The following is a 24,427-nucleotide window of genomic DNA, read 5'->3' as shown; positions in this document are numbered from 1 at the left end:
TTTTTTTTTTTTTTTTTTTTTTTTTTTAATCAGGAACTGAACCCAGGGGCACTTACCACATCCCCTGTCCCCACCCTTTTTAAAATATTTTATTTAGAGACAGAGTCTCACTAAGTTGCTTAGGACCTTGCTAAGTTGCTGAAGCTAGATTTGGGCTTGCAAGCCTCCTGTCTCAGTCTCCTGAGCTGCTGGGATTACAGGTATGTGACATAGTGCCTGGCTCCTCCTCACAGTTTTATGCATCAAACCATCAAATTCCTACCAGCCATCCACCACAGGGCAGACACATGAGACGATGGCATGGAACATAAAGGTCAGCCCAAGCTGGGGGCTGGGACTCACAAGCAGCACAGTTGGGTGGGTAGTGGGGAGCATGTGATGTGGCAGAGGGAGTCCTCACTTTGGCACCTTTGCAGTACTGAAGTTGGCAACAGTATTTGCTTGTCAGGACCATCTGATTTCAGAGAGGAAAGGGGTCAGTTTACCCTTCCGGTAAACTGGAGGGAGAGGAACTGAGCCCCACGGAGCAGCCCTGCCAGCTGGAAACCGCTCTGGGAGAAGCCCTCAGGCCAGGCTCCTGACCTCAAAAGCCCAGCAGTGACCTGTGGTCCTGTCCTCAGGAGTATGTGCTTTTGGTCCAGGAAACTGTTGGTAAGATGTGTGGTGGCCATGAGTGGATCCAGCTGGATTTGCAGTTGAGAAACCTGTCTTGGTCACTACCTAAAACAATTGCTCACTATCTGAATCCTGAGATTCTTGAAGAGCTGAAGGGAAGGGTGAGTCAGGAGACCACTCACACTCAAGCCTCACCACCAGGGTCCACGTCCTGTTCTCCACAGCAGGCAGTGTGGGCCTAGGGCAGGTGCAGCACTTGTGCCACCTGCTGAGGGCCTCACCTGCAAGAAAAAGAGCTGGGCTCTGAATCCAGGCCTCCTGGGTCCCACACCCAGGAGACAGAGTGACAGCCACCCCTCTGCCAAATGCTTTCCTTTTGTTGTCACTTCAGGGCCCAGATAAAGCTTTCTGAGCAGGCCACATTAGCCTCAGCTCTACCCTGATCAAACAGCAAATGCCAGCACCTCTAACACTGTGATACACTTGTACTTTGTGCTGGAGAGTACCCTTGTGTGCATGCTGTGTCCCTGCTCTGCTGGGGCAGTGGTAGATATCACCCTTCCCAGATAAGCCCCTTGGTTCCAAGTCTGGTCATCATTCTCTTATCTGTCAAGGACCCTTCCTGGCCTCCAGATTCTAATGAACCTATAGCACTGACCACACTGTGAACCCAAGCTCCTTAGGAGCTTTTGTACTCAACTGAAACCATATTATATTGCCCTTGCTGATAACACTGTTTTGCACTTGCTCTTCTGGCTGTTCCACGTGAGTGTTTTGTCTTCCTGCCTAGATAATAAACTCAAGGCCAGAGACTAGCTGACCAAATTACAGAGGCAAAGGCAGGCTTTTGGGGCTTACATCATCAGATTCTCATTAAAACCCTCCCACTTCCAGGCATTAATCCCCCATCCTCCTCAGTACGTTTTTCTACAGGGTTAACGCACATGCAGGGTGTGACACCAGGGCTGTGAGGGAAGGAGGAAGTGGCATCTAAAGCCTCTATAGACTATTTCCGGAGAGGTTTTGAATTTAGTATTTTGGGGGACCTCCCCAAAGGCGAATTGGTGGGAGAGGGCCTGGCAGCACAATAGGAAGGAGTGTGAGCAGGGAGGAGGGCAGAAACCAACATGTGTGGTGAGTACAGGAACTTGGAGCAAGCTCTCAGTATCCTTCCAGGGTACTGTCACTTTCCAGCTACAGCCACAACCTTGACTTTCCACCCTTCCGGGGGACTTTCCCACTTGTTCTGCCCAACTGTTGTCCCTCCCCATTTGCCTCCCCAGATCATGCTATCTGTCTTCACAGATGAGCCTAATACTTTATTCACATATAAGGAATAAACCAGTACAAAATAAATGTTTTAAAAATCCCCTTGGAGTAAAACATAGCCTCCACACTGCCCAAAACCACAAACAAATGTGCCCCTCTCCTGGCACACTCAGGGTTGCTGGGCTTCTTGTAGGAGCTTGAGTAGGGGGTCATCAGCTCTGAGGGTAAAAGTGAGAGTGCGCTGCTGATAGTGCGTGGGGTCATACTCTAGGTTTTCGATCACCTGGGCCAGCAGGTGGGCCCGCTCCACACTGGAACCGGGTGCCTCAAATCCCAGGGCAGTGAAGTGCACATGTAGGTGGTAGTAGGAGGGCAGGTAATGCAGGTAAACACGGAGTTGGTCTGCCTTCACCTGGTAGCGCTGCATGATGGCTTCCTGATGAGAAAAGGGGAGGCAAGAAAGTGTTATCATGCTGCCCACTAGCCAGTGTCAGGACCCCCACCCAGCACTCCTCCTGTCTTAGCAAGGCTAGCCTGGGATAGCATACAAAAACCTTCCAAATGGCTCTCTGCTTGCTTCAGATCCCTCTGTCTTCCATTCTAGGAAATCAACAAAGGCAGCAGCAAAGCTGAGACATGCATTCCCCCAACAGAAGAGAGCCTATCTTCTCAGGCTTCCCTACAACAACCTTGATAAAACATTACTTTGAGAATCTAGGAAGTCCCAGTGTCTAAGTATAGGGCCCAGGTTCCCAAGACTGTGGATATTGTCCTTCCCCTGGATGAATTAATTACAAGCACTTGATAAACCATGAGGTAGGTGGGAGGAAATATATCTACACTCTCTTGGAAAAAGGCTTGGAAACAGAGATGGGGCTGTGCTGAGAATCTGGTGAAAGGGAAAAGGTGGGGGAAAGGATATGGGAAGGGTGACCCACAGACAAACGGGCCGATGCAGCTGGGCTCCTTTCACCAAAGGAAAACATTTACTTTGGCCCAGGTTCTCTCTGCCCACTCCACCTTGCTCAGAGGGAGGTCTTTTTCTATCTACCCTGACCTCCCCTGTCTCCTTCAGGAGCCCCCAAGACTTGGAATTAGGAGAAGATGTTGATCTCCTTCGTGGGCAGATCCCTGAGGAGGTCAAAGGTGAAGAGAAAGACTCAGGCCTCATGCCCAGGAATTGCTGCAGCAAGGTGAGACCAGGCCCAAAGCACCCAAAAGGCTTCCTGGAATAAAGAGGGCTGGTCTATTGGGATGAGGCTGCCAGGACAGGGAGGAGTGGGTCAAGTGTCTCAACAAGAGAAAGACATCATTCTGTGCCATGGATAGATCCAGAGGTTACTTTCTGATAAAAATAAGTTGTTTCAAAAACATAAAGGCAGTCAGAAGAGGGTGCCATGGGCAAGAAGGTGTTGGAAAACAGGCCAGAACACAGTGACAGGGGAAGTAGGATCTGGGCAGAGCCCTGGCACTGGCTAGAAAGTGGCAGAGTTCTCTTTGGGTTGGGTATTCTGGTAGCTGTCAGCTCCTGGCATGATAGGTGTATATCTTCACATATTTAAAAATGAAAAAAGGGCTGATATCTGGTTCCACAGAATGGTGTATTTAGAAGGGATCCCAACCAGATATAGGGGTCCACAGAGGTGAAATGACTGTCCCAGGCCACTCAGCTAGTTAGGGCAAACATGTCAGGCCGTAACCACAACCCAAGATCCTCCCATCTTCCCCTGCCCCCAAGGCCCCTTTTAGTGCTCTTAAAATTTCATTAGATTGAACAAATGTTCCAGATAGAAAGTATCCTAGAATATCAGGTGCCATGGAATCAACCTGCTCTCTGCCTTGTATGTACATATATACAAGTCAAAATCATGTGCCCTAAAGCCCAAGAAACCCATCTGGCGCAAGGTGGTTATCATGCGCGAGGCAGGTGATCCTGAATGGTAGGGGCAAGAGTCTTGGAATGGAGGTTAGTGGGGCATTCCAGATGAAGCCTATGAAAAAAGGCAAGGAGGCTGATCTGGAGGTGAGGAAAGGTGGCTGAAAAGTAGAGTTTAGAGGACTGGCCAGGACCAATGACCCTTGTGAAGCAACTTAATGAGCCCTAACACAGTATAAGACTGGCATACAGAGAGAAGCCATTTCCAAGATACACTCAGGGAAGAGTGAGGAAAGAGGCCCAGGGAACATACTGGAATCTTGAGTCTAACAATGGACTTCAATGTGGTTTGGTGAAGCAACTTACCTGCCCTTCAAGAAGGATGTTCCTGAGCAGTGGCAGGTGCTCTTGAGTAAGGTCCCGAAGTGATTTGATGCCTCGGCGATGACAGATGGCAATCAAGTACAGGTCATCAAGCTGCACAGAGACAAAGGGGAATGGGAACAGTTCTGGGCCTCACAGGGACAGGCTGCCAGTCCTGATATTCCTACCCCCAAGGCACACAGTGACCCCACAGCCAGTCCATGAGACCCCATGGCAGGACTGGTCCCCAGGCAGTGTAGGTGTTCTTGTGCCCAAGGCTAGCAGGATTATCTAAGGAACAGGATTTCTGTGTATTCTTCCTTCTAAAGAACATCCTGCAGCAGTATTACCCATTCTTCAGAGTTGATGGGGGAGAGGGGAGGCTATAGGGAAGCTCAAGAAGAGCCAAGAAGAATTCTTTTCCTCTAGGAGTTTACAATCTAATCCATGTACATAAGTCACTCTACTGTAAGACATAAAGTATAACTGCTTTTTTGAGAAGATTGGGGGTTGAACCCAAGTCCTTGTACGTGCTAAGCACACATTCTACCACTGAGCTATACCCTCAAAATAAAGTGATCAAAACACAGGAGGAAGAATGAAAGGTTCCTGCTTGCTGGGATGATCCAGGAAGACCTCCTGGAAGAGAAAGTAGGGGATCTAGGTCTTGAAAAAGTGGTAGGAGGTGGACACAGTGGCACATTCTGTAATCCCAGCAACCCACAGGCTGAGGCAGGAAGAACACAAGTTCGAGGCCAGCCTGAGTAGCTTAGTGAGATTTTGTTTCAAAATAAAAATAGGTCTGGGATGTAGCTTAGTACTAGGGTGCTTGCCTCATAAGTATGAAGCTCTGGGCCTTGGGTTTGATGAAAGAAAGACAGAGGTAGGGCTGGGGATATAGCTCAGTTGGTAGAGTGTGTCGTGCCTTGCACAAAGCCCCGGGTTCAATCCCAAAACCACCACCAAAAAAAAAAAAAAAAAAAAGAAGAAGATAGAAAGGACATTCTGGGAGAGGGAACAATGAGAGAGGAGGCTCAGAGTCAAGACTGTATAGGGCACAGAAGTCGGGGGGCAAGCAGCCCAACTTATCTGGAATGAAGGCACATGAAGGGGTGTGTGGGATATAGTGAGGTGTGAAGGAGGGAATGGGAGCCCGGGGCCAGCTTAGCAACAAACACCACAACACCACAGCAGTTAGCCCATTTCTCTCCTCCCCCATCAACATTTCAGGGGTGGCTGTTCCTGCTGTCCTTCCTGAAAACGGCGCCTGTCTGAAAACCTGGAGGTCACAACAGAGCAAAGAATCAGAGTCAACAATATCTTGTGCCAGAGAGCAAATGAACTCTTCCTCTTGGCCAGAAATCCCTCTCACATCCTCCCCGCTACCCCAAACCTTGGCCTTGCCTGATTATCACACTCAAGTGCCAGGCAGGCCAACATTCCCAGGGCCGAGGCTCAGGGAGAATGCAGCAGTGCCCAGTGCTGTAGTCTGACCTGCTGGATTCTTCATGGAGATAATATGGGGACCATGAGTCACACAGTCAAATCCCCAGGGACCCAACTGCCTTATGTCCAACCATGAAATAGTATCTTCTTGTCATTCTTTTCATCCAGAGTTCTAAGAGTCTGGGTTCTCCCGGACAGACCCTGTTAGAGATAAGCCCACGAAGGCTTAGTTTCTTCCTATGGCCTGTATCCAGGAAATTTACTCTCATACTAGGGAAGAGTCCAAAGAGAAACCAGGAAACAAAATTGCTTGACTTGGGCATATGTGTGTGTGTGTGTGTGTGTACATGTGTGTGTGCACGCATATCTGCAAATGTGTGCACATTTTCAGCTATACCACGTCTGTCACAGGACACCCAGATAATAGTAGCATTTGTTTTAGATGATGTCTGTTGACAAACCCAAACCTGATATTAAATCACATCTCTCTGCTCCATTGGAATGAAATGAGGCATGGAGCCGGTGTTGGGTGTCAGCTCACAGGCTGTGTGAGGGAACAAAAAGAAACCATTATTTGATAGCAGACATAACCCCAAAATTTCTGCAGGCAGCCAAAGTGCTTCCTGGCCCATAGAAATGATCTGAAAAAAGCCTGGCAAAAAGGTGGGTTAGGGCCCGAGACTGGCACCCTAAAAGGTGGCCCATTGACCACTCTGGGGAGATAGACACAGTCAGTCTCTTTGTAAGGCAGGACAGTGAAATCAAAGTTAATGATTTCCTGACAAGGGGCAAGACAGAGGATGACTAGAGCATTGGAGAGCCATTTCTTGACATCCGGAGTGACTTAGAGGAAAGACTCCCTGGTCTGGGAACTTTAGACTAAAGAACAAACTATGTGAACCAAAAATGCATGTGTGTTTGTGTATGTGTGTGTGTGTGTGTATGTGTGTGTGTATTTATACACACAATATATAAAAATTATCCCTGGAAGGAGATACAAAGAAATAGAAACAATGATTGTTTCTGAGGAAGGGAAGAAAGCAGGGTGGGGGAACTTAATCCCACTGAACATTCCCTATATTATGTGCAATTTTACCATGGGCACAAATTAACTAACAAAATGAAAAAAAATTAAAAAATAAAAAAAACCCCAGTGATCTCTTGAGAGAACCAGGGAAGGAATGTTGTTATAAGCTCTGGGTGGCATAACCTCTAGCAACATTAGGCATCTGATACACATTTATTGAGTGGATGGAAGAAAGAACAAATGGGTAAATATAGAGGTTTCGGTGTGGGGACAATAAAGATAACAATTCCAGGGGCTAGGAGTGGAGCACATGCTTAGGGAATATGAAGGGATTAGGTAGGAAAGGAATAGAAAGAGAAAGGGAAGAGAATGAAAGGACAAAAAGAAGAAAGGGAAATATACTTCCAGGAGAAGCTGTGAGAGACTCAAGGGAGCCAGGAAGGCGCCCCAGAAACAAATGCTGAAGCACTTCCCCCTCAATCAGTCCATGGCCCCAGGATGAGGAATAGAAGCCTAGATGTGGCCTGTTTTTCTTCTGGGAATGTTGCCAACTTCTAAGGGAGCAATCAAGTTCAGAGATTCAAAGCTGTGTGCAGTAGTACAAGCCTGTAATCCCAGCAATTCCAGAGGCTGAAACAGGAAGACTGTAAGTTCAAAGCCAGCCTCAGCAACTTAGTGAGGCCCTATGCAACTCAGTGAGACTCTGTCTCAAATTAAAAATTAAAACCAAAAAGGACTGGGGGATGTGGCTCAGTGGTTAAGTGCCCCTCGGTTCAATTCTTGGTACCAAAAGTAAAAAAAAAAAGTTCAGTGATGTCACAAGTCATAGATCTGAGGCACTGAAATATGGCACCTTTAAAAAATAAGCAAGAATTAGGCAAAGGTGGGGCTGGGGTTGAGGCTCAGTGGCAGAGCACTTGCCTAGCATGTGTGAGGCACTGGGTTCGATCCTCAGCACCACATATAAATAAATAAATAAATAATGAAGGTATATCAACAACTAAAAATATTTTTTAAAAAATGAATTAGGCAAAGGTTAAGAAGGACCATATTAGCATTAATATCATGGAAGGTCTGACATTTAAACTGGCCCCTTCACTCCCCTCAAGGGCAGGCAGCTCCAGCTATGTGACTGAGAACCCAGTATAATTCCCAAAGCTTTCCTGCCATCCTTGGATCAGATGACTGATCGTTTTCCCATTCTGGACTCAGATACATTCAGGGCTTCTGAAACGGAGATGTACAAGTTCATCCTTACTGTCTTTCTGTGGCTGCAATGCCCCTGCAGTCAGTCACAAGCTCTTTAGTCTTCAAGAATTTTGTGAGGCCAAAGTTCCTCCTCTCCCACCCCTGTCTCCCATGACCAGACTTTAATTCAGGATCTTTAGTCTATCTAAAGAAAGATGGGGGTTTGCAGAGCTACCTTGTAGTCATGATTCTGGGGCCTTGTCTTAGCTCTTCAACCACCTCCAGAGCAAGTCCAAGTTCCCTTCCTTAAGGCCTGAAGGTTGCCCAGGCAGGGACAAGGGAAGAGGAGACTGGGGTCTGGTGTGCTCTTGGCCCCTTTCACTACAACACCCCACACACAAGCTACCTTTTTTGATCCTGCTTGGCTCTAAGAAATCATCATTCCATGCTGCAACTTCTGGAAACTCTTTGCATTCCCTACCACCCCTTGAGCCACATTTGAGAATAACCATGAGCCTCTTATCAAGAGACAAAAGATGCTTTGAGCTAAAATCCAGTCCCTATACTTCAACCACAGGCCTTTAAACCCCTTCTGGGGGCAGTAGCTTTAAAGTTCAATGAATTAAAAACTAAGCAAATTGCAGGTGAGCTCAATATATGTCCTAATGTCCTGAAGAACAGGTCACAATTGAGAAAACAAGAAGGGTTTCCACAAAGAATCAGCCAGGGCCCAGGCTCCACAACATTTCTGCATGGGTCTCATGACCAGATGAAGGCACAGAAACTAGATGGGCCCACCCAGGGCAGATGGCAAACCCAAGCCCAGGTTACTCCAAGAGTGTAACTGGATGAGAGAGGACGCTATCTACGGCCAAATCTCCTGTGTCTACCTACCTGGCCCCTTCTAATTCCAGCCTGTAAATAGCAATCTTTACAACACGATGGACCTGCCTGTTCCTGAATCCATCAGGGTACAAATGTTTCTAATACACTCAGGGTATAAAGAGGCAAAGGCAAATTTTAACTCAGCAGTGGGCTGGAATGGGAAAGAGGACAGTGGAGAGAGGGAAGAGACCTACAGAATGTAGATGACACCTCTAAACCTGCTCCTTCAAAGGTTTGGAGAAGCAGAGTCATTTGGAGGCCAGGGAATGGGGAGCTAACAACTGAAGTGGAGGTCTGGGCTACTGGAAAACAATTCTGCAGCTCAGTGGGGGTAGGGGACTCTTTGGATTGATCATCATGGTTCCTCTCTGTGCTTTGAACATGGGCCTGCCTGGATCTGGTAGTGTTCAGGGGGACAGAGAGAATGCTCCACCTGAGGCTCCAGATGATGCTAGAAGTGAAGATGGCATCTGAGTTACTTGGTTGGTTAAGTGGTGAAGGAATGGCCTCTGCAGTCATGAAGACGAACATCCCTGTTCAGCTCACCTCTTGGGTAAGAACACAGCCAGAAAAGTCTTTAAGGTGACCATGAAAGCAAAAGTATTTGTGTATGACAAGAATATACTCTGTTGCCGTGGACAGATCTGGCCATCCCTTGATGGGTAATTATAATCTGCTCAGAGAGATGCGGATGTTGAGGAAGAAGGGCAGTCAAAGAGGCCAGCAACTTGGGAGTGGAGTTGTCAATGACCAGAGTGGGGTTGTTGGAGCCCAGAGCACTCCAGCATGTGATCTTTACCTGCTGTTGGTTCCACTTGAGGTCAGGGATGAGGACAAAGCCATCAGAGGGATCTGGATTCTCATAAATAATCCGGTCAGCTTCAGCCTTCTTGTCAAGGATGTTATACACCCACTGGAAGGAGAGGGAAAGAGATGGTTTACAAATCCACCTGCCTTCAGCTAGGCCAGACAAGTTCTCTGGCCCCTCTGGAAAGGATAACGAAACTATAAATGGCTGCTAAATTCAGGGATTAACAAACAGGCTGTTTGGGGATCCAGAGAGATTTCCTCTCTCCCACCACAGCTGACTCTTGGCCATCCCAGACCTCTGCTGCTTAGACAGGCTGCCCTTTAGGCTCTTTCTGGTCAGCATAGTGCCTCCCATTCTACCACATGCTCATAGGCCTGGTCCACATGGAGCCCCTGTAGTGGTGACCCCTTCCACCATCCACAGGATGAAGGGGAAGAGCTGTCTTTATGGACCCTGGTTCCATTTATTCAGGACCATGGGGCAAAGACTGTTAGGAGGCTGATGGCACAGAGGTTTCCTTCTGATCAGAGGTCTGTAGAGGCTTTCTGAGGAAAATTAGGCTGAGAAGAGGCCTGGGCTGGCAAAGGTCAAACCCAGGTACCCTGGATTCCTCTCTACTTCTCCTACCTTCAGGGCCCTTGTACAGGTGACTGCTCTACAGCCAAAAGGGAAATCTGATGGAAACCTACACTGCTGCCCTTTCCTCCTCAAACTCAAAAGGACCTCCAAAACACCGAGGAGGGAGAGGATGTCCTGACAGGGAGGACAGGGTACTGACACAACCAGGCTGCCACTGTCCTCTTGGTCCTCTTCCCATTCCCAGAAGTGCTGGCATAGGCAGCACCACTGAAGGCCAAGGGTGGGCTTGCTGGTCCCAGTTCTGCAAACCTCATATCCTGGGCCTATATGGCTGAGCACACCACACTGCATCCTTGCTCTCAGCTGGGACAGTGGGAAGGGAGAAGAGGGCCTCTGCCTGCGGATAACTGGGCCTCCAGTCTCCTACAATTACCTACAGGAAGCACTTCAGCCCAGATGACCTCTAGACCCTAGCAAAACCCAAAGGCCAATCATAGTGTGGTTCCCCCACCATCAAAGAGGGGCTCCCAGGCTGGGGATATAGCTCAGCTGGTAGAGTACTTGCCTTGCATGCACAAGGCCTTGGGTTCGATCCCCAGCACCACACACACACACACACACACACACAAAAGTAGAATGGGGGCTTCCCAGGAAAAGCCTGGGGGATCCACTTCCTGGGAGAGGTCTGGAGGACACCCAGTGGCTGTTTCCTCATGCAGTGCCCATGCCAAAGTGATGCCCTCTGGAGGGCCAAGATTCCTCCAGAGGCATTTCCTCTCCCACCAGAGACCTCTCTGGGAATGTGCTGCTAAAGGGGAAAAAAGAAAGGAAGGAGAAAAAAAAAGTCAGCTGGAGGCTGACCTGAAGCCTCTGGGAAACTCAGGAAATGAGGGAGATGGTGACATTCTACTGTGGAGAGTCTGGTATGCTCCATAAGCTGACCTCCTGGGCTGTCCTTTGCTCATCCAGAGAAGCACCACGTCCACTGGAGAGCAGCGGGAGGTGTCAGAGAGCATGCTTGGATTCTGGGGTTTGACATTTGGTTTTATCTTCCAGCTCCACCACTGTTTTGCTGCCACCTTAGGCAAGCAACTGAATCCTCTTTCATTAAATGGGACTAACAGGATCTACACATGTGAGGAGTTTAATTCACACATGCACGTGTGAGCACCTAGCCCAGAGCCCAGCACAGAGGAGGCAACCTAGGAGTAACAGTGGCACTCCAAGACAGGCGATGACAAAGGGGTGATTTGCTGGAGGCTCTAAGACTAAGTGAGGCAGAAAAAGAGAGAAGCGGGTGAAAGCAAAGGAAGTGGCTGGAGAAGCACAAGGCTGGAAGCTAAGTGACTACCAGCGACTGGGAATGGGAACAGCAAGGGCAGCCCTACTCTTATACTACTCTAAGGGCCATAACCCTTCTATTGTTGTCCCCATTTTGCAGGTAAGAAAAATACAGGTGCAAGGAAGTTCACATAAGCTCCCACAATTTTAACCCTGGGAGCCTGGCTCCTGAGCCTGCACTGTAGCCCACAGCATATCCTGCCTCCTGGGAGAGTTCCCTGGGCAAGTGGCAGGAACCGGCATCCTCAGGAAGTCTCATGGCCAGAAGCCCAGAGAAGAAAGGGAGGGGATAGAGAGAACAAAATCCACACAAATTTCCTAAGGTAGGTGACGGGAAGGCTACCGTCTAAATGTAAGCCCTAGAGACTTGGCTAGCTCTGCCAATGATAGGATTGTGGGTGACACTTTCTAGTATATATTTGGCTGGACTGTGCACTAGTTGACACTGACAAATCCCTCTAGAACCTCCTTCCTCCTTGAACTTCTCATGGGACATCTTGATCCTTCTTCATTCTCCTCTCACTCTTCATTCTGCTCACCTGGTTTGTCCCCCACCTGTCCATCCCTCTCATGCCTGCCTGTTCCCCTGTTCTTCCTGGGTGTGGATAATGGCAGCTCCATCCTGGGTCCTTTTCAGGAAATAGCAGCACATGATAAATGGTACCTCTCTTAATTTCTACAACAACCTTAGGAGGAAGGATCTGTTAATCACATTTTTCAGAAAAGGAAACAGGCCCAGAAGTCAAGGACAATGCCATGCTGCTCTTAGCAGAATAAGAATCATAACACCAGGCCAATGCTGAAGCCTGATGTGACAGCTCACAAATGAAGATTTTTCAGCTGAATGCCTCAAGGCTTCAGATTCAGATACCCCACTACCTTTTTTTATTGGGCATTTTCACTGGAAAGTTACAAGTACTTCAAATTTGAAGAGTCAAATAATGTAACCAGCTAAGAATACAGATGCTGGGGCCAGAAAGCATGGATTTGGAGTCCCATCTCCAAATGGGCTGTTGTGAACATAAAATGAGGTAATCCATGTAAAATGCCTAGAATAGTTCTTGACATTTAATAAATGCTCAATAAACCCCAAACAGAACTCATTGTCTTTCACAAAAACCCACTCCACTGTCCATGTTTCCATCCTGATAAATAAATGATCTTACTGTCTGCTTGTCAGGCAAGCAAGACCCAGGGTCATACCACACTCATACCTCCTTTTCCATGTCAACCAGTCTAAGTCCAATCAACCTCATTAAGGTTTACCTCTTAAATCACTCCCAAATCCTTCCCTGCTATCTCTACCCTGGTTCAGATCCATGGTGGGTTTTAGTCCTCCTAATCTATCTTCCCTGCTACACTGCATCAGCAAGGTTTCATTATCTGGGTGTTCCTCCAGAGCCTAGCTGGTATACTACAGATGCTCAATAAATGCAGTGACTGCTTATACATTTGCTAGAAATAGCCAAGAAGAAATACATGAATGCTCATGTCAATGGAAAAGTAGTGGAGTTTTTGTTGTATTATTTTCCAAGTGGACATATGTTTGGATGTGTAATAAAGTAGATATATGACTCACGACAACTACATTTGGGCTTCCTCTCTTGAATCCCAGATAAGTACAACCAGCACCACAGAACACATATTCCAGCAGATTCCTCTAGGACCCTGAATAGAAGCTGTTCAGGAATGTAGAGACATACTTTCTTTCCACTCAGAAGACAGGACAAGTGCTGGGATTTTTTTTAAAAAAAGAAAGAAAGAAAGAAAAAAGAAAAAAAAATCAGGACAGCTTCAGTTAGAGGAACCATGTGCAAATCTGCATGGGAGGCATGGCTAATAACAGGGCTGGGTCCTCTTAGATATAGGGAAGAGGGCTATCAGCACACAGGCCTCTCCAGGGAATAGCCTTTCCACAGGTTCTGCCAATCTCCCCCTCCTTAACTCCTCTCAGTACAACTGACCCCGCAGCTCCTTCTCTCCCTCCTGCCTTCTGAGCCCAGAATGTCTTTGAGCACCCCATATTAGAATACTTCCCACTACAGTAACCTGAATCTTGTGAAGATTAGTGAGAAATGCTCAAAGAGAACAAGAGTAAGCAATAATGGGAAAGAGCCAGTGAGAGCCAGTGAGTGGGCAAGGAAATGACTCATCAATCATCATCAATCATATTTAACTGTGAGTATCCACATGGGGCCAATTCCAGGCAGTCTCTGGCTGGCCCTGGCCTACGCCCAAGAAGCCATCAGAATCTCTAAGCTAGACAGACTTATATTTGGCCCAGCCAGAACACTCTACCAACCTGTGCTCAGAGGCCCAAACAAATGTCAGGGATGACAGGGTACTGATTTCTGTGGAATAAATGTAAAGCGGAATGAGTGATAAGGGAGTATTTTACTCTGAGACACAGCTGGTTTGCTACAGGAGCAATCAGGAATAAGAAGCTGGACCAGGGTGGGCCCAATCCAACACAAGGAGGACATAGTCATTTTGAGACTGTCGTAGGATAATGTGAAGCAGATACAAATTCTTCTAGCAGACTGAACTGCTCAGTAACTCCCAGAGAGCCTCAGTGACTTGCCCAAGCATCTCATGAGGGGTCCAAGACCAGGGCCAATTCCTTTCTCTATGAAGCCTACTCTGACCATCCTGTATAAAATAGCAGCCAGCCACCCTGGGACTCTCTATCTCACTGATCCTCTCCAGTTTTCTCCACTGCATTCATAATCTCATGTATCATATATGTCCTCATGCATTTATGTTCTGACTCCCCAAATTAGGTAAGCTCTATGGGGCAGGGACTTAGTCTGCCCTGCTCTCTGCTATATCCACTGAACTTAGTACAGTGCTTAGTCCCTGGGAAGATCCCAATAGATGCTCATAAGGAAGAGAAACTGGCACAGGAACAGCAATCAGTATCTCAGACTTGGCAGCCAGTCACCTGAATGCCAAGGCTCTGGGACTCCAGGTGAGGTAAGGTAATGTTCTTGTAGTCATCTCCTGTCTCTTGGATCAGGTGGAGGTCCTGGCGCAGGTACTTCTGTAGGTGTTTCTCTGTGGCAGGGTATACCACTGTTGTCTTGACGTCTGCAATGACACAGCACAGTCTGTGACTAGAAAGCAAAGCCCATTCAATTCATGGGCTGAGCCAAACTCTGAACCTGGAAAACACAAAGCTTTCACTGATGGGTTCTTGAGCCCTTACCATTAAACTATCCCTGGCCACCCCCTCTCCATCTTCCAGGTACAGGAACTAATGGTATCTTAACTCTTTTCATGGGCAAATTTCTAGGTATTTGGCTTTCTGGACTCAAAGCTGAAAATGTGATTTAAAGCTCAGTAGCCCCCATAAGGAGGCACAGCACAGCACAGTGGTTCATAGTGTGGACTCTGGAATCAGACTGTCTAAGCTCCTTATCCACACCAAGTGGGACCACGGCCCCAGTTGGGAACTGGGTCAGGTTACTTAACCTGTGTGTGCAGCTAATTTTCCATCTGCCAAATGAGGATAGTAACAGCTCCTATGTCATAACACTGGAAAGATCAAGTGAGTTAATAACCTGTAAAGCCCTTAGAACAATGTCTGGCACGAAGCAGACACTACACAAGTGCTGCCTACATCTAACCCAGGGTTTATCGACTTGGCACCACCAACAGCTTGGCCTTGAGGAGTTTTTCGGTGGGGGCTGTCCCGTGCATTGCAGCATGTTTATTAGCAGCAACCCTGGTCTCTCCCTGGATGCTAGCAGCACCTCCCCCAACTGCGACACCAAAGTCCCCAGACAGTGTCAAATGGGGGGCAAAACTGTCCCTAGCGGAGAGGAGCAGTTTTAATGAGGAAACCCTATAGCTTTCCTGCAAGTACCCTAGACTAGTGTTCTGGCCCAACACCACCTGGTTGTGATTAAGTCCTTTCCCTTATTTTGAAAAACATTTGGCATGACCACTGTCATTACTCTAACTTTTATATATAGTGCTTCAACACAGGTCTGGGGTGGGGGGTAAAATGTGTTTCAAAATAGGCTGGGACGTTTCTCAAAAGACCCATGTACCCCTGACTCCCCTCCCTGGGATCCAGATATGTTCTTTCAAAGAAGTCACTCCAGGGAATTCTACTCACCTCCATAGCACAAGACCCAGCTAAGGACCATGAGCCTATACTTTTTGTATTTGGTCTGAGGATATGGTTGGTTTTAATCCTGCTTCCGCTGGTGAGAAAGAAAAGGTGGCAGGGATTCCAAGACTCATCTTGTGTCACGCTGGAGATGTGGCAGAGGCAGGACTAAAACCAAGATCATCTTATCCTAAAGTCAGTGCTTTTTGGGGGGTCTGTGTGTGTTTCTGGGGATTGAACCTAGGAGTGTTCTACCATTGAGATGTATCCCCAGAACTTTTATTTTGAAACAGTCTTGCTAAATTGTTGAGGCTGGCCTCAAACTTGTGATCTTCCTACTCAGTTTCCCAAATCACTGGGATTACAGGCGTATGCCCAGCTAACTCAGTGCTTTCTTGATACAGAGGCCTGCCTAACAGCTCAGTATGTTTTCAAAGCCAGCAGGGATGTACAAATGTGACACACCCAGCACATGACTTCTGGCAAGTACTAAATGTCCTCACCATTAGCTCTGGGGGCAAGCAAGGCAGCATGTGGGAATGAAGCCAGAATTAGACAAGCAGTCAGCAGAGATGGGTAAATCAAGTCAGGTTGGATCAAGGAGGCCAGTTTTGAGTTGGAGACTACCCCTTGAAGAACTGAAATGTTAATTCCTTCAGAGCCCTTCCTCCACCCTTATCAAGAACCTGCCCCTGCTCCAACCAGGGGCCAAGATAACCGGTCCCAGGAATTGCCCCTCCCTACAGGGAGCTATAAGGTTATTAATGTGTGCTGGGCTGCACCATCCTGCCCCCCACCCCTGTTTCCCACCCTTAGGCCTAGTCACGTAGGCAGGAAGGAGAGAGATAAGGGGAAGAGAGCAGAACAAAGGAAGCCTAGGACTTGTAAAAGGGCAGAACACCTCGGGATACGGGGACACCAGCTATGGCCCCATTCTCCCTCCCAGGAGAAGTTCTTGCCTCGGTGTGCTTCTCTAATGTTCATATGTCAACATTTGAGGGAGCAGAACTCATCACCAGTAACCAGTGGTATCAGGAAGACTGGGGGTCTGGACCAGAGTGGCCATATGACTCTCCCTTACTGAGTGACACGTGGCCTCTTAAATAGTCTCAGTTTCCTCACCTGTGACGTTGTTAGCATTAAACAAAACATGTCATCTGGATCATGGGAGGAGACACTAAGTAAACATCACCCAGACTCCTGGGAATCATGGATCTGACCCTAAGAGGGAGGCACAATAGCTTTCTCAACCCTCTGACAGCAGCAAAACACTTTCTCACTTTTCACTCTTCATTGCTCTCTAACAACCCAATATTATAGGCTCATGGTCAGAGGTCAAGCACCCAAGATCCCAAGAGGCTCTGCACTTACTGTGTTACCATGGATAAGTGGCCCACCCTCTCTGTCGCTTCACTCTCCTCACCTCCTACCTAAGGGTAAGAACAGTACCTTCTGGGGCTGGGGTTGTGGTTCAGTGTTAAAAGCAATTGCCCAGCATGTATGAGGCACTGGGTTGGATTCTCAGTACAGCATATAAATAAATGACTAAAATAAAGCCCACCAACAACTAAAAATACATATTAAAAAATTAAAAACACCATCACCAACAAAAAACAGTTCCTCCTTACAAGGTTTATGTGAGAATTAAATAAATTAGTAGGTGGAAACCATTTTGTAAGTGCCTTCCAACACTGTAAAGCACTCTACAAACACCACCTTTATTCTCGTTTTTGTTGTGCCTTCAGTCGCCTAGGTTGGGTGGTGAAGAAACAAGGGGTAACAGAACAGAACTCCCTCGGAGTAGGGGAAGAGACGTCTGGGAACAAAGGCAGGGCTGAAACTGGAGAACAGCCTAACTGGCAAGGGACACAGGGCCCTGGGCTCATAGCCTGGGGCTCTCTGGCTGTTCCAGGGGCCTGGGAACAAGCCGTGGTCTGCCCAGGCTTGTCAAGGATCTGCCCCAGCCACCCAGGGCGCAGGGAAAACAGAAATCTCACGGTGCCAGCCCCCTCCTGCCCGGATCTGAGGGAGCAGGAAGAAAATCCAGAGCCTCAGTGACTCAAATGCTCAGTCCCTGCCCATCTTCCTTCCCTGAGGAGCTCCTGAGTTGCACGTGGACCCCCATGGTGATCCCACGGGCAGCATTCTCAGAGCCCTGCTAGACCCTCACTTCTCAGTGCCCAGCTGCCCTCAGACCACCACAGGGACACCCCTGCTTGCTGGCATCAGTGCTGGGGCAGCTCCCTGCCAAGGTCCTCCACTAGCTCCATCTTGGTCTTCAAGGCTCCCGTCCTTTCATTTATCCACTCTCCTCCTTGCTGCCTCTGTTGTAGCCATACTCCTTGCTGCCTCTGTTGTGCACTGTCCTGCCACCTAGCAGTGGGCACAAGCCCTCTCTGCGCCTTGAGCAATCACTCCACTTCCAGACAAACCCTCCCCTCAGGCTCCCTGGCCTCACCCTGCAGGCAGCCCTGGCTGACGCCACCCTCCAGCCCCACAGCCCTCCATCTCCATCACTGCCCTGCTTTTTCTTCCCTTATCACTGCCTGACAGTACCATAAAGTTGTACTGTCTGACTCCACCACGGAGAATGTCACTTGCAGGAAGAAAGGATTTGGTTTTTTTCTTTTTACCATTTATCCCCAGCACCTGGAATAGCAGCTGGCATGGAATAAACACTCGGCAAATACCTACTAGAAAAATGAATAAATGACTCTGGTCTTTTCAGATTTTAAACTCAAGAAAAGCATCTGTGTCCCAAATGGAATAAAAGTTCTTTGACAAAAATCAATATATTTCCCCACGCTAAGTTTCACACTGGCAGCCCCCAAAGGAACTCTGGTTTACTGACCTAAAAGTCAATCAGGATTCGGACCTGCAGCTGAATTTCAGGAGGAGTTTGGTCAAAAGTCAACACATGATAAACCAACAAACCATTGATTAAAAATGTGTTGGGGAATGGTATACACATACACACTCTCAAAAACACCTCCCACAGATCACTTATTAATTACAAGGGGAAAACAATACCACCTCCCCTGAGTGAAGGGAATCAACATCACTCCTAATGCTCAGTCTGAATCTAATCACAAGGAAATATCAACAAACCCCATTCCTGGGGCATTCTACAAAACAGTGGCTTGTAACTCTTCAGGAATGTCAAAGTTTGTGGGGCGTGGTGGTCTGCACCTACAGTCCAGGCACTTGGGAGGCTGAGGTGGGAGACTCACATGAGCATAGGAGTTTAAGGACAGCCTGACCAACACAGAGAGGCTCAGGCACCAAGGAAACAAAAATATGGAAGTTAGGAAAGACAAAGAAAGGCTGAAGAACTCCTCCAGATTAAGAGACTAAGCAGGCATGACTAAAGGGATTAGATCAGATCCCAGGTGGGGGAGGGGAGTCCTGCCTTAAAGATGGCATGGAAACAAGCGGCACAATGTAATAATGCACTCTACACTGCATAATAGTTTTGGATGAATCTGAAAGTGACAATTTCCTGAAATTGATGTTTACCCTTTCTATGCCTGTATCTATAATAAAGAAATTATTGTAAGTAGAGAGAGGAAAAAGTAAATGTGGCAAAACGTTAAGGAATTTGTTATACTATTCTTACAACATTTCTATAGGACTGAATTCCTCCCTCCCCCCCCCAAATAAAAAGCAAAAGCAAAAAAAAAGGTGTTATTACCTACTCTTCAGATCCTTAGCTCAACTGCTAACAGATGTGCTAGGTACTATTCTAAGCTCAATATGTACATTAACTAACTTATTCCTCACTCCCAAAGTGACTGGATATTATGAAGATCCCATTTATGTGAGGAAACAGGAGCCTGGAGTGGCCCCTGAGGTCCCACAGCAGTATAGCAGTGGCCCGACTCTCTGCATGAGCAGAAGAGGCCTGCTGACCTACCTGGGTTCTCTTTCTGCCAAATGCCTTCTAGCAAGTTGACTGGAAGGTGCCATCTGCTCAGGATGAGCAATAGCTGGCAACTCCTCTGCCCAAAACCTTTCCCCTGTGGCTTGAGAAGTATCAAGGAATTTCCCAACACCACCCTCCTGCTGGCATCCTTGAAAAAAAAGATCAGAACAATTTTAAGTTCCTCCAAAACCCATCAGTTGAAAATGTTCTCATTATATTAAGAGAAATTCCCTACACTCCTTACAAAGCCCCATCATGCTTTTTAAAATTCATTCATTCATATTTTTAACTCAAGTTACATTTGCACAGAGGTTACAGACAAATAAAAGCTCCTTCCTGCTTCCAATCTTCAACTCAGAGGCACCACATTCAACTCTTCCACCATTTCTTTGGTTATGTACTTCCATAGTTTTAATATTATTTTTATGTTTTTCCTCCTAGACTTTTCAGTTTCACTATTCCTATATTTATTGATCACCATAATGGAAGACAAGAGTTTCTCTCTTTTTTACTGGCTCTCTACAAAGAACAACATACTATCATTCCTTCTCCTTTTTTTTTTTTTTTTGGTGGTGCTGGGGATCGAATCCAGGGCCTTGTGCGTGTGACTCAAGCACTCTACCAACTGAGCTATATCCTCAGCCCATACTTTTCCTTTTAGCATAATTCTGGTATATGGAACTAGTAATTACTTTCTTACTTGCTTAGTTTCCTATGAACTTATCACTAATTCACCCGAAATAACATTTTCCTGTTTATGTGAATCTCCTGACTTGTTAAAACTCATCAGGCACATGAGCAATGAATGTGTCTGCCCTGAGTCTCTACCCCAGGTGCTACCATCCATGGGGTTCCCTTCCCCTTTCTCTTTAACTGGACACGCTGTTTTCTTGAAAGATGATCTTCCTCTTTCATAATTATTTCCTCATTTTGCCAAAGCAGTGGTTTTCAAACTTCCAGCTGGCATTATTATTAAAATTTAATTCTTGGAATTTTCATTAGAAAAACCATACAAATATTTTCAATTCTCTGAAATAATTTATCAACCAGATCAACAGGAAAAATTCTAGGTTTTGCCGCAGCAAAGTGTCCATCAACTGATGAATGGATAAAGAAAATGTGGTATATGAAACACAATGAAATACTATTCAGCCATAAAAAAAGGATAAGATCCCGTCATGTGTGACAACATGGATGGAACTGGAGCACACTGAAACACAAAATAACCAGACACAGAAAGACAAATACTGTCTTGCTCCTATGTGGAAGCTGAGAGTAGAATGGTGGTTACCAGAGGCTGGGGAAAGTGAGGGTGGGGAATGGGGAAAGAGGTTGGTCACAGGTACAAGTTACAATTAGGAGAAAGAAGTTGTGGTGTTCTGCTGCAAAGGAGAGTGACTATGGGTAACAATAATGAACTATATAATTCAAAATGCTATAAGAAAGGACTTTGAATGTTTTTCCCATAAAGAAATAACAAATATTTGAGAAGGACAATTATGCCTCAGCTGATTTGAACATTATATAATATATACATCACGTGGTATCACGTACGTATGTATAAGTTTCATATATATTTAAAAAAATAAAATAAAACCTAAAAATAGTTTCACCATGACATAAAACTGAAATAATATTGCCTCTGCAATTTGCTATGTGATTGTAGATATGCAACACTAATACTTTTAGCATTGTTTGAATATCTTGCTTGGTAAAGAACTACAGTCAGTAACATTAAATGGTTTGACTTGCGATTTGTTTGGCTCTACAGTGGTGTGAAAACAATGTATGCATTAAGCAGAAACTGTATTTTGAATTTTGTTCTTTTCCCAGGCTAATGATATGCAGTATAATACTCCTGAGATTCCAGGCAGTAGCGGAGAGCCATAGCTCCCAGTCAACCATGCAATCATGAGGGTAAAACTCCATAGTGTATTGTGTGGATATGCTCTGAGGTTTGGTAGGTTAGGGGTAATAAATGCATTTTGGACAACAATATTTTCAATTTACAAGAGGTCTGGTATAACCCCATCATAAATGGAGAAGCATGTTTATATGCATGTATATGCTTTACTTAGCATTAAAGCATACCTGCTTTGAAAAATCCATGTATCAGCTTGCATATATTATATTAAAACTAAAAATAAACACAAATGTTTTTAAGGCTGAATTTTCTATCAGTGAAGATAAAAGAGAAATTATATTTTGAAGATAGAGTCTCCCAGATAAGAGGATTAAAATATCTCTTGTAACCAATGGTAACAGTACAGATTATCAAACTTGTAGATTGCAAATCTAAAATTTCTATTTGTTATATGTAAAAGTTGGGCATCTTGATCAACATGTAAAATGTAAATAAAGAACATTTATCAGCCAAAAAAACTCACAGAATTTCAGCATGCAGCAGAACCACCTGATTTGGGAGGTCTGGGGTGGAGCCAAAGAATCTGCGTGCCTAACAAGTTCCCAGGTGGTGCTGATGCTGCTGGTCCCAGGACCACACATCAAGAACCACTGCACCAAAGCATAAGCTGCTTCCAGATCAACAGTGCAAGGGAGATAAATTTTGAAACTTGGAACATCTCAACATATCTTTATTCCATTGTCAGATTTAATTAAGTGTTTGAAGAATTCTAGGATGAAAAGCAATGACCTACAAAAACTTAACACTACTATTGAGAAGTCTCAAGTCATTTTCATTTCTAGTCCTTTGCATGTGACTTGTTTTCTTCTCTGTCCTGATCTTGTTGATGGGTCTTGAGGTGGGTATATTTTTATCCACTTGCTAGGTAAATGCTGGGTTCTTTTGGGGGGAAGTGTGGGCTCACTTTCCTTGAGGGGGAACTCTTTCATTGTTTTGTTTTTTGTACTGGGGATTATAAGCCAGGAGTGCTTTACCACTGAGTCACATCCCCAGCCTTTTTATTTTTTTTTATTTTAATACAGGGTCTCACTAAATTGCTGAAGGCCTTGCTAACTTGCTGAGGCTGACTTGCCATCCTCCTGATCCAGCTTCCAGAGCCGCTGGGATTACAGTCATGAGCCATTATTGCACCTGGCTGAGGGGGAGCTCTTTCAATATTGAAAATCAAGGGTTGGGGATGTAGCTCTGTAGTAGAGAGCTTGCCTAGCACACGCAAGGCCTTGGGTTCTATCCCCAGTGCCAATGAAATAAATAAATAAAGTTTAAAAAACTGAAAATCATCTTAAATCCTGAGAAACTATCTTCAATTATTTCTTCGATAATTTTCCCCCCATTTTCTCTGTTTTTCCTTCCTAGAAGACCCATTTGGATAGTATCTTCTTGGATTTGTCATTCAAGAAGTTTACTTTTTCTCTCCCATTTTCCATCTGTTTGTCTTTTTACTTACTTTTTTTTTAAATTTATTTTTTAGTTTTCGGTGGACACAACATCTTTATTTTATTTTTATGTGGTGCTGAGCATCGAACCCAGCTCCCCGCACATGCCTGGCGAGCACATTACCACTTGAGCCACATCCCCAGCCCCTGTCTTTTTACTTACTTTTAAGAAAATTTTCTTCAACTTCATCTTCTACTCTTCTTGAAAATTTTTTTCATTTCCACTATATTTTTAGTTTCTTCAAAAAGAAATCTTTAGGTGCAGTGGCACATGCCTGGAATCCCAGCAGCTCAGGAGGCTGAGACAGGAGGATCGCGAGTTCAAAGCCAGCCTCAGCAAAAGCCAGGCACTAAACAACTCAGTGAGACCCTGTCTCTAAAAAAAAAAAACCCTTAATAATCCTAGAGACTTGGGAGGCTGATGCAGGAGGCTCACAAGTTGAAAGCCAGCGTTAGCAACATAGCGAGGGCCTAAGCAATTTGATGAGACTATGTCCCAAAATAAGGAATAAAAAGGGCTGGGAATGTGGCTCTGGGTTCAATCCCTGGTAACAAAAAAAGATTAAAAAAAATCCTTATTGGTAGAATTTTATCCTTATGCATTTTATATTTTTTCCCTTGAGATTAACAATAGCCTTTGAATTGCCCAGGACTTGAATTTACATCCTCCTGTCTTTAGCTTCCTTTAAGAGTAGAGCATTCCAAAGCTTACAGGCATCTCTGTGGATATAAGTGTAGTCACATGGAGCTTTGTGTTAGGATGGGCAGGCTATACCTTTGCATTATGGAACCCCAAAAGTTTAGGTCTCCTCTTGGATTGGTCACATTGTTCTTACACAGTTCTTCCATACAGGGCGGTATAAGCCTGGCTGGTCTGGTCATGAGGAAGCACAGCAGCTGGGGATGTGAGTCACATCAACATTGAATGTGTCAACTAACTCCACTGATCCTGTTACATCTCAGGGCAATGACCCCAAACACCTCCAGCTGCACGGAGGATCTTCTCCAGATCCTGTTTTAAGCTCTTCAGACATTTGCCCTCTAATCTCCTGTTGGGGAAGGAAGGAGTGGGACCCAGATCCATGAAAGGAAAAGAATACAGAAGGGACTGCTGCTCAGGGTTCCCCCTGCAATTTATTAAGTCTGTTTCCCCTCCTCTCTCTGCTTCCTAGATTTGAAATTTTTATTGTCTCCTCTCATTTCCTCTTCATATTTATGGGTTCATTTTTCTCAAGGACATTCCTTTAATGTCATTGTTAGAGAGGACCTTAAAGGAAGCAGGTGAGCATTTAAACACCTCCTTGGAAGTAGAAATTCTTGTGCCTATCCTTCTGTCTCTCTTCTAATGCTTTTTTTTTGGGGGGTGGGGGGAGGGAGGTGGGTGCTTGGGATCAAAACATGGGGCACTCTACCACTGAGCTATATCCCCAGCCCTTTTTAATTTTTGAGACAAGGTCTCACTAAATTAGCTAGCTAGACTGGCCTTGGCCTTAAATTTATAATCCTCCTACCTCAGTATCCTGAGTAGCTGGAATTGTAGGTATGTACCACTGTGCCCAGAACAATGCTTTATTTATCTTCTGAGCTGTTTATTGCCACTTGGCACATACATATGCCTATTCTTTAATGCC

The 24,427-nt window shown here is 45.9% G+C and overlaps 1 protein-coding gene and 1 long non-coding RNA gene across 2 annotated transcripts in view; one reads left to right on the top strand and one right to left on the bottom strand.

The window, feature by feature from the left end:
- Positions 1-7,496, top strand: part of LOC125614043 — a 15,552-nt gene extending 8,056 nt beyond the window's left edge. Inside the window, exons 2-3 of the long non-coding RNA XR_007344680.1 lie at positions 2,960-3,077; positions 5,354-7,496. This is a non-coding gene — a long non-coding RNA (uncharacterized LOC125614043). The remainder of the gene's footprint in view (positions 1-2,959; positions 3,078-5,353) is intronic.
- Positions 1,914-24,427, bottom strand: part of Dcps (decapping enzyme, scavenger) — a 37,770-nt gene continuing 15,256 nt past the window's right edge. The window contains exons 3-6 of the mRNA XM_015499020.2: positions 14,342-14,487; positions 9,469-9,582; positions 4,127-4,237; positions 1,914-2,320 (exon numbers count right to left, since the gene is read on the bottom strand). Of these exons, the coding sequence (XP_015354506.1) occupies positions 2,054-2,320; positions 4,127-4,237; positions 9,469-9,582; positions 14,342-14,487 (638 nt within the window). The 3' untranslated portion in view covers positions 1,914-2,053. The remainder of the gene's footprint in view (positions 2,321-4,126; positions 4,238-9,468; positions 9,583-14,341; positions 14,488-24,427) is intronic.

The sequence above is a fragment of the Marmota marmota genome, unplaced genomic scaffold (assembly GCF_001458135.2).
Source record: "Marmota marmota marmota unplaced genomic scaffold, marMar, whole genome shotgun sequence".
NCBI classification, from domain to species: Eukaryota; Metazoa; Chordata; class Mammalia; order Rodentia; family Sciuridae; genus Marmota; species Marmota marmota.
The sequence above is the reverse complement of the archived record's forward strand: the minus strand, read 5'-3'. Positions and strand labels throughout refer to the sequence as shown.